Source organism: Sinocyclocheilus rhinocerous, unplaced genomic scaffold, assembly GCF_001515625.1.
Source record: "Sinocyclocheilus rhinocerous isolate Xijiao unplaced genomic scaffold, SAMN03320098_v1.1 scaffold219, whole genome shotgun sequence".
NCBI lineage: Eukaryota > Metazoa > Chordata > Actinopteri > Cypriniformes > Cyprinidae > Sinocyclocheilus > Sinocyclocheilus rhinocerous.
The window spans coordinates 206587-217557 of NW_015666166.1; the positions used below are offsets into that span (position 1 = coordinate 206587).

The 10971-nt window shown below is 36.3% G+C and overlaps 1 protein-coding gene across 2 annotated transcripts in view; it reads left to right on the top strand.

Annotated features, from left to right (window-relative positions):
- The first annotated feature begins 4320 nt into the window (after nt 1-4320).
- LOC107731820 (dipeptidyl peptidase 1-like) overlaps nt 4321-10971 on the top strand; it is an 11182-nt gene continuing 4531 nt past the window's right edge. For both annotated transcript variants that reach the window (XM_016543003.1, XM_016543002.1), the window contains exons 1-6: nt 4321-4628; nt 6008-6153; nt 6907-7070; nt 7448-7603; nt 7802-7917; nt 9740-9871. In XM_016543003.1, coding sequence (XP_016398489.1) covers nt 4475-4628; nt 6008-6153; nt 6907-7070; nt 7448-7603; nt 7802-7917; nt 9740-9871 — 868 coding nt within the window. In that variant the 5' untranslated portion in view covers nt 4321-4474. The remainder of the gene's footprint in view (nt 4629-6007; nt 6154-6906; nt 7071-7447; nt 7604-7801; nt 7918-9739; nt 9872-10971) is intronic.

Consider the following 10971-nt stretch of genomic DNA (forward strand, 5'->3'; position numbering starts at 1 on the left):
ATACAAACTCAGAATCGCGAGAAGAAAACGTAGAATTGTGAGATATAAACTTGCAATTGCGAGAAAAAAAATCAGAATTGTGAGATTAAAAAGTCGCATTTACATTTTTTATTCCTTGGCAGAACCAAAAAAAAAAACCAGAATTGCCAGAATTCTGAGAATAAAAGTCATAATTGTGAGATAAAAAGTCCCAATTATCTTTTATCTTTTTTTATTGTGTGGTGGACTTGTTCCACAAGTCCCTGTCTTTGGTTGTTCAGTGCACATATTGTCAAATACATACAGAGTACTCTATGCATACAGGAAAATTATATACTAATAATGCATACTGCATACTATAGAAATAGTCTGAGTTGGGGTAAGATGCATGTGTGTGTTTTAACACTGTACTGGAGTGACAGCAGATGGCGAGCTTATGTAACTACGTGTGGGCGAGAGCAATGAACAGCAACACGTTTGAATTCAAGACCCCGAGATCATGTCATTCAAACTCACACACACCATGAAAATGTGTGGTGATTGCACTAATCACATATAAGACCACTTTAGGCGCACACACATACACACACACACACACACACACACACAGCTGTCAATTTCAAGTGCCCTCAAGCCCCTCCACATGAGCATATCATGTAATGCTGTTGCATTTGTCTTGTCTTAAAGGGGTCATATGATGCGATTTCAAGTTTTCCTTTCTCTTTGGAGTGTTACAAGCTCTTGGTGCATAAAGAAGATCTGTAAAGTTGCAAAGACTAAAGTCTCAAATCCAAAGAGATATTCTTTATAAAAGTTAAGAGTCAACCACGCCTACCTAAAACGGCTCGAAAATAATGTTTTTTGAACCTTAAACTGCATAAACACATTTCATTACACCAAATACACAAAATCATGTTCTTTTTAGCAACATTATATGACCCCTTTAAAGGCTGCTTCCTGTTTCATGTGTGCCATTTTACTCGTATTGTGTGCTCATCTGTAACAGCGGAGCTTCACTGAATAATAATAATGGCAAATGCATGCTACCATATTACAATTTCTGCAGTATACAGTATGTATACTGAGGACAAATATATGATTTCATTTTAACGATTTAATACTTGTGATTATGAGTATTAACTATGAGAATTAATAATATAACTTATGATTACAAGTATTAATGATATAATACTAATACATCTATTTCACGTCATTATTTGGTCCGACTGCCAAGGGTTAAGATGTTTAAAAACGCAAAATAACCTAAATGAGTAAGATAATGAAGTCATATGACAACGTTGCATACTACACCCTTAAAAGTAACGGTTTTTATTTTTTTTGCATGGATGGTTCCATGAAGAACCTTTAACATCCATTGAACCTTTCTATGGTTCTTTATAGCAGAAAAAAAGTTCTTTAGATTAAGAAAATTGTTCAAGGAGAGTTTACTTAAAGGTTCTCTGGGGAACCAAACATGGTTCTTTTATGGCATTGTTGCGAAAACTCCCTTTTGGAAGCTATATTTTTATGAGTGCGTTCGGTTTACTATTTTATAAATTCTAAACAGTATGCAGTGCAGTATGCTAGTGCTCTGCGATCTCTCCTTTTCATTTCCCACTTCACAAGCTTAACAGTGACAGGAAACTGCCCTGAAATCATCTTCTCATTAGTGTCAGCGATACGACAATGATTCAAAACAATTCTGGCAGACGAAACCCTGGTGTCACACCAGGACTCCAAATAAAACAGCTGTTTTAAAGTGGATGCACTCAAACTCTCACTTCCTTCTGTCTTCCTAACACACACACACACACCCCTCTGGCAGTGCTGTACATCTAAATAGCCCGAGTGACTAATTCCTGTGCATTTCAGCACTGTCTATTCTGGGCTGTTAGGATGGAGTGTGTGAATCATATAGTCTTTGTGGTAATTGCTCCTCTTTGTCTTCCCCCTCCCGTTCTGTTCTGATTGGTTAATGAGGCTCGTTAAATGCACCAGCTTGTTCGTTCAGTAGAAGAGACAGCTGAGCTCAGAGGGGGACGTCAGATGGCCTTTTCTGTCTTAAACAGCTCTAAATTTAATCAGCCAATAGCATTTAGGAAAACATAATGCAGGCAATGTTTGTTGGCTCCATATATTTTGTTGCTTACTGCATCATTAGGTGTTTAAACCACTAATGGGGCAAGGAAGTTTTCGTTCATACAGCAGAGGGGCATGCACATTACTGTTCCCAAAGGTCAAAATGTGTGTTATGCTGCTTAAAGTCTTAATGATTTAGTGTGTGTGTTTGCAGAAGCTACATGCTGCAGCCTAGCAATTATATATTGTTTTTATCATACTGAAAATCTGTTGGGTTTTTCAACCAGGTGCTGAAACTTGCATGAACTGTTCAAAGCACATGAATATTTAATGAGGCAAGCTTGACAAGTTTGTGATTGGTTGTTGCTGAAACTGTGACATTAATAAATTTTAATCGAATTGTGAGAATGAGAGTGTGACCCTTATGGATGGAAGTGATTTGCGCAATTAAAATCAAACCATCTACTGAAGAAAAGCTCTGTTGTGACTAACACAGTGGACAATTTACCATCAGAGGTTAATTTATCATTCTAAAGTGTTTGTTTATCCAGAACAAATGTGGTGGCACATTTAATGCGGGTTTAAAAGTGAATTCAAAGCAGACATTTAAAGTAAAAATTTTAATCCAGGGTTAAAGGAATAGTTCACCCAAAAATTAATGCATCCAGAGTTGTTTACACTGTTAAAGAGTTGGATACTCATGCTAAGCATGGACAAAGTTTCAAAAAACAATTTGGATGTATGACAGAGTATTTCTGTGCCAAAAATCTTACTTCCGGGTTCGTACAAGTTTCTGAGAGTTTTTTTCGATCGTGGCTCTTAATGACGTAAACGAGGGTGGAACTCCTTATATGGGCAGCAACGGAGTGTCAGTTTTTGTGTTTGTTGACGAACGTTTTATAAACAAGGTCCAGTTCGACTCTGGATTTGCACATTGTTTGATACTGAAAGATGGAGCGGTCCCAGCTATAAAAGATCCCGGTCATGATTCAGAACTGCAGACGGTAAGTGAAACGGCATCAAATGTCTGTTTTGTTGGCATTCGGCGCCCAAGTGCTCGTCACTCTTTAGCTCCGCCCACGGCGCGCCTCCAGGAGCTCGGCTTTTTCCGGAGAGAATCGTAAAGCTGTATCTTTCTTTTATAAATATGATAAAACTAAAGACTTTTTGGAGATATGAAGGATGCAGTACTACTCTATAGGTACTCAAGATTAACATGAGATTGGGTGAAACTGTGTGTGTTATGCCCCCTTTAATCTTGATAGATTTGTTTCTTACAAACACACAACTTTTCGCTTTACATGGGATTAACTGATGGACTGGAGTGGTGTGGATTACTTGTGGATTATTGTGATGTTTTTATCAGCTGTTTGGACTCTCATTCTGACGGCACCCATTCACTGCAGAGCATCCATTGCTGAGACACCGATGCAATGCTACATTTCTCCAAATCTGATGGAGAAACAAACTCATCCTAATCTTGGATGGCCTGAGGGTGAGGACATTTTCAGCAATTTTTCATTTTGGGGTCAACATTTCCATTAACTTTGTGACAAGCACACAATGTTGTGCTATTGAAACACACAGAAGCAGAGACCTAAAAGAGCAAAATGTTTAAGCAAATAGCTGAATCTTTTATTTACAGGCCTCAAAACAGTTAACCTCAAATGCTTTAAATAAGTCAGAAGTGAAATGCCTAAGTTCTCACTGGCACGTCCTTCTGTTGTTTTGCTAATAAAGCGGTTATAAAATCCCCACAGAAGACTTTAGAATCTGTGAGAAGTGCGTGACTCAGGTTTTAAAGGTCATGGCTGTAAATTTTCACTTCACTAAAGATCTGTCTCTATGGTTTGCATGTTTCTAATGCAGTTATACTTTGGAGACATATTTGTTGAAAACATCATTAGAATTTAAATTCAACACAACACAGCATTTGCAATGCACTTAAGCTCTGTAACGTGATGTATTTCTGACTTCAATATGATTGTTGTTTTTGTTGAGTAATTGTGTCACTGTAAATGTGTGTGCACGACTAGATTATAGGCTATGTATTTGTCCGTATGATGAATGGGTTTTATATTTGTGGTCAATGTATGTGATTGAGTTAATGCGTGTTTTGTCTTAAGAGTTAATTATTGTGTGTGATAGAATCAAACGCGCCTGTTTGCATGATGCATGTGTTTTTGTTGGCGTGATGATAGCATTATTACTTCTGTGTGCGCTCACTGGCGTGTCATGTGACTCGTGTCATATGATCATCGCTGTATAAGTTCAGTGGCACGCGGCTGGTGAGCTGAGAGTTTTAGTGCAGCAGGTGCGCGGAAGGACGAGAAGGACACGCGTCAGTTTCCTTGCGTCCGGTCAGTATTTAACCCCGCGCTGTCCCGTTACAAATCACCGTCAGTCTGCTGTCGCGATGCGTGCGCTCGCCCTCATTGTTTTGTTGGCGTTTATCGGCGGGTCTGCGGCCGACACTCCGGCCAACTGCACCTATGAGGAGCTGCTGGGCACCTGGATCTTCAGCGTTGATAATGTGGGTCAAGACCGAACCATCAACTGCTCCAGCACAGGTCAGACCAGACCAGACCAGACCATCACAGCTATCTGAATCAGTGCGCTTTTGTCTTCCTCACGGAAGTTCAATTTACTTTCGGTTTCATGCTGAGGTCTTCTGTGCCTCTTTTTAATACAATCGACCTAATTTTTGGCGTTATACTAAAATGATGCATTAAGGATGGCATTGAGATATACTTTTGGCTTTTTGTATACTCCTAATAACACTGGTGCTGTGGTAGTACCATGGTGCAAGGATTAGCATTGCTATTATACTTTAATTATTTACCATGATACTGAATGATTACCATGTTCATATACCATTAAGTTACTCAAAGAATTCCATGTCAAAAAAACAATGATGCTGTCTGAGAGTACAAAGTATAAATATTATTGTCCCGTTTTGTTTTTGTGTAGGCCTATATGGTTTGCTTTTCAAATTGTATATGTTGGGTGTGTTTTGAAACCTAGAGAACTGCCCACAAATGCTTCCTATGAAGGCATCATGGGTGCATCTAAATAGTGTTGGGCGGTATGACCAAAAATCTATATCACGGTATTTTTCAAAATTATACCGGTTTCACGGTACATGACGGTATTTTTTTTTCATGCATGACCGGGTGTTAACCATATTTTCTACTGATTGAGAGGAAATACTGCAGTATATTGACTTAGAATGCCCTATTTTACTGTCATGATGAGTGAATATTGTCAAAAAAATACCACACTAAATAGTGACTAAACACGACCCCTTTGAATACATGTTAAGCAGGATCAAAAGCACATGATGTACAGAATGCAGTCTACATAGGCAGCTCTGTTAGTATTGCCATAATACTTTGACATTTACCATGCTACTGAGTGATTGTCATGCTTATATACCATGGTATTTCCAAAGTAACTACTTTATACTTTTGTTTTTTTGTATATTCTTAAACACACTGGTACCATGGAACTAGTATTGACATTTATACTCTGATATTATTTACCATGCTACTGAATGACTACCATGCCATGGTTACTCAAAGAATACCATGTCAAAAACGGGGTAATGCCATATTAATGTAGTATAGTATTTTGTCAGTGTCCATTAAAGCATATTTATCTTAATTGACAATGTTACATTACTACTTTAATGCTGCCTGACAGTACAAAAGTATCAACTTGATTTTCATTTTTGGTTTACGTTGTTTCCTTTTCCTTTGTGCATGCTGTCTGCGTTTTAATACCTAGTGAACTGCCTTCAAAGGCAGCATTTGTGAGCATCATAGGTGCATCTGAACATTCATAGCACATATGATGCATTGGCAGATTTTGAATGGCGGCCGATGTGTTTGCATAACACCAAAGCTATTTCCTTAAGTTTCTAAATTAAGCGTTTTTGACTTTTAAACAGGAAAGTCCGTGAAAACGGTGACCGTGGACCTGCAGAAGTTGTCTCTAGCTGTGGATGATCTCGGTCACACTGGCTTCTTCACTCTTATCTATAACCAGGGCTTTGAAGTGGTGATCAATGACTACAAGTGGTTCGGGTTTTTCAAGGTAAGCATGATGAGACACTTTTAGTCTCGAGTGACAACACATGACTGGTCAGATGACTGAGGTTTCACAACAGAAGGGAAATTCTGACATCGGCTCTTTTGTGTTTCACTGTTCTTTATTGTACTGGTGTGTCTAGCTCAATAAATGTGGTATGATTGATTTTACACATGCAATCATCTTTTTAAAAATTTTTTAAATGACTAGGGTCTGATTTCTAGTGTTAATTTAGTATTTAGTGATGTTTGAAAATGGCTTTTATTTTTATATTTTCAACTTTCATATTTTAGTTTTAGTAATTTATATGCCTTTGTCATTTTTCTTAGTCTTTTTTTTTTTTTTTTTTTTTTTTTAGCTTCAACTTATATTATTGGTTACCTGTTACTATGGTTTTTTTCTAATTTTAAAATTTATTTAACTTTTTTTATTTTTATATTTGATTTCAATTACCAAAAACAATTTTTAATAGTTTTAGTTAATAATAGCACTGCTGAGTTCAAACATTAAGAAGTCAAGAGAATATGAATACATTTGCCTTCATATACAAATTTATGAAAAATTGTATAACTAGACATTTCTTTTCTTTTTTTTTAATCTAGTTTTTCACAAGATGTTGCTGGGGAATCACATAAAATGTTTATTTTAAAATATTTAAAAGCAGTTAATTCATATTAATAAATGTCTTAAAGGGGATTAAATATTGTGCTTTAACAGTAATTTTATTGCATTGAGTATTTTTTCTCTCTTTGTGTCTAGTATTCTCAGCAGGGTTCAGAGGTGACCAGTTACTGCGATCAGACGCTGCCTGGTTGGGTTCATGATGTTTTGGGGAATAACTGGGCCTGTTTCACTGGGAAGAAGGTGCAGCCCATCCCACCTCGAATCGACCACAATCACATGCTTGGATTTGAACACAAACTGTAAGTGTGTCAGCAGTCTTTGTTTCTCTATTGTGATGCAATTGTCCTTTATCTTGCTGTATGTCTTGATAAGATCTTGTGTGATTTCATCAACCTTGAATAGTTGATGTATTTGTGACCCTGGAGCACAAAACCAGTCTTAAGTTGCTGGGGTATATTTGTAGCAATAGCCAACAATACATTGTATGGGTCAAAATGATCGATTTTTCTTTTATGCCAAAAATCATTAGGATATTTATTAAAGATCATGTTCCATGAAGATATTTTGTAAATTTCCTACCGTAAATATATCAACTTAATTTTTGATTAGTAATATGCATTGCTAAGAACTATTTATTGGTTTGTATGGTATCAACCAAACATCATCTGATCTCTAGGCTCATGAAGCTGCCATACACAAACAACATGGAGTTCGTGAATCAAATAAACTCTGTTCAGAAGTCCTGGAAAGCGACAACATACAGTCTCCATGAGACCCTCACCATACAGGAGATGCTGAGAAGATCAGGAGGACATGCCTCTCGTATACCACGGTACGCTTGCTTTAATTGGTGCAGTCAGGGCTTTGTGTAAAAATAAATAACTGATGCCTTTAAAACTGAAAAATAACGAACCGTATTGGCGATTTTTCCTCTGCAGGATAATGTGTAGTGAATATTAAGAGCAGCAACATTTAGTTTATAAGATAAATGGTCAAAGATGTCATGTCAGGTTTTTCCTCTCTCTCTCAGTCGTGTCAGGCCTGTGACGGTTTCCGCAGACAGTAAGATGGCAGCCGGTCTTCCAGAACACTGGGACTGGAGAGACATGAACGGAGTCAATTATGTTAGCCCTGTCCGCAACCAAGGTGCGTGTGTGAGAGAGAATAAGAGGAAATACTGCTACCAAACGGTTGCTTCAATCTATGTCCTGCATTGCTCAGAGTTGAGCATGTGATTTGTATCAAAAACCTCTCGCAATCCTGTACCACCTACAGTTGAGTCCTGGGAATAACTTCAGTATGCTACTATTGATTTATTGTGTTTACTCTCCAATCCAGGAAGTGTGTGTCATTGAGTGATGTAGCTTTTCTTACTATAGAACAGCCTGATAAATGATGCTAGAAACACTACCGGGAAATTGAGGTTTTTGTCTAGTGTGTTTGGCTATTGTTCATTTTTACAGAAATTTCCCTAACAAACTTAATGCAGTATTTATTTTTTTATTTGTATAAGTGTATAATAATTGTGAAGTAAGGTTTCCGTAGAAGAACCTCTGGATATTTAATATTTAATTTAATATTTATAGTTTAAATTTCATATAAACCATGGTTTCCTTCTGTGGATTCCTTTGGGCCATTTTTGCTATTGCTTTTATAGAATTTACTGATTTTTCAATTGGCTTTTTTATATTTTTTGTTTAAAGATATTTAATTTAATATTTATAGTTTACATTTCATATAAACCATGGTTTCCTTCTGTGGATTCCTTTGGGCCATTTTTGCTATTGCTTTTATAGAATTTACTGATTTTTCAATTGGCTTTTTTATATTTTTTGTTTAAATTTTAATGTATAGTTTTAGTAACTTTTTTTTTTTTTTTTATTCTGGTTTTGTTTTTAAATTTCTCATTTTTAGCAATTCGAGTAATTCAACTTAAATGACAATTACAAATGTCACACATACAAAAGTTTTTAATGTAATATTTATTTTCATTTTAAAAATATTTTTAATTCAGCTTTTTCAATTACTACAAATGTGTTTTGTTTTTGTTTTTTACAGCAAATGTGTGGTACATGCAGTAACTAAATCTTGTTTTTAAATGTATTTTATAATTAGCTGTATATTCTTAGGATATTTTTGGGAAATGGATATTTTGGATTGCAGTGTTTCCCCTAGGTTTACGGCTTTTTCTGTTTTGTTTTTTTTCAGTTTAAATTTTTCTGGACTCCTTTTTAATGGATAAATTACATTTTATTAATCCAAAAACATGTCTAATTAATTAAAATCATCAAACTTAACATTTCATAGGGCCCTAAACTTTTGATAAATTGATTGTGAATTGTTTATTTATTTTTTCCAACCTTGTTTTATTGTTACCAAATTCTGTGTTTTAACATGTCTAATTATTTAGACATTATTTAAATTATTTCATTTATTCTTACAGTAGCCTAATGATTTTTTCCCTCAGAAATTCTGTGTTGTGTATTTACATGTAAGGCATAAAACGGTCTATTTAAAGCCCTCTTATTTCTCTCTGTCTTAAGAAGTCTAACCATCTTTGACCAAAGATTCTAATCACAATATGATTTTTGAATTAGTTTTTTTCCACTTGTACCTAAATCATACTCGTACTACTCTTGGGTTTACAATCTCATCTTTCCTAGTCAGTCTTTTACTGTTGATGCGAAACACAAACTGATATTGTCTTGCTGGTAGCTTCTCTCTGAAATAAGTGTGAGATGATCGGCTCTTCAAGCGATGGTCGACGTGTCTGGAGTGGCCCGTTCCTTTCAGAGCCTGATAGTGTCTCACTTTTGTTAAGAGCTCCTTCAGATGCTCAGGAGGCATTAGAGGAGGAAGGAGAGCGGATTAGAGGATGGATCTGTAGGACAAAGTAATGAGGTTGTAAATTGTCATTTTTGATCTCTATATGATTTCCTCCTTTATTTCTTTCTTTTTCTCTCTCAAGCTCAATGCGGCAGCTGTTACTCCTTCTCCACTATGGGAATGCTTGAAGCACGAGTCCGAATCCAGACAAACAACACGCAGCAGCCGGTGTTCAGTCCACAGCAAGTGGTGTCCTGCTCCCAGTATTCTCAAGGTAAAAGCACGTGTTGATGCATTGAGGCAAACGTTTAATATGACCCGTATCTGTGCTGAACTTCAGAGGACCTGTCTGCATATTTGCAGTTATAAAACCATGAATGTATGCTTTTCCAGCACCCTCAGGATTATGGTTACACAATCCGATTGAGATCAGAATGGATTCCTTGCGTAAATGTTTGACTTTGGGTTCCTTTTTTTCCTTCCTGTAGGTTTTTTAAGATCAAAAAGATTTCTTTAGGGATGCAAAATTGTATATGTCTTTACATTTGTTTATTCATTATTTCAGCTTTTCACTGTTGATTTAAATGTGTAAAGTTTCTGGATTAATTTTTTCTCATTTTAAATGCATTTAAGTGAACTTTTCCTTTTGTAAAACTTAATGGTAGGGTGGATTGGGAGAGAAATGAAAGCATGTTTAAGGGATTGTTTTTTTTATTACTAGTAAAATTGTATTATATAGTTAACAGCAGTTTTAGAATATAAAATTCTTGCTACCAATACATATACAAGGCTAGAAATGGGGGGGGACGGAGTCTGGGGAGTGAATTTCGAGGGGGGACGGCGTTTCATTTCCAACTGGTTAGGTTTATTTGGAAATTAAAGTGATTTCTATATTTTATCCATTCAAAAGACTACGAAAGCGATCCCAGTTCTGCACAAACCTAGCGCGATATAGACAAAAAATGTAAAGGGATATTTGTGTTTGCTGCGCACTGCCGTCTTTTGTGATTGGCCATAATACCTGCAGACTGCAGCCAATGGAAATGCTTCTCTATCGGTGCGCGCGCTGCTCCTCACGGCACAGATCGTGAAAGCTGACTGCAGTTTTTGTCATTCATTATAAGTGTAGAGACGATGTAAATAATCGATTCAGTGTGCAGTGTAGAGAGCTTCATTAATTATCGCGATGAACTAAGAGGAGTGACAGAATTTTAATGATTATAAAGGGAGTTTGCAAATGTGACATTGAATTTATACAACGTTTTTATACATTTCTGATTTTATACAGGAGTTAATTTTAAGTGACTTACATTTTAGGAACACCGTTGTCTGATTATGCTCTATTTCCTCAACTAAAATAATTCCAAACAAATC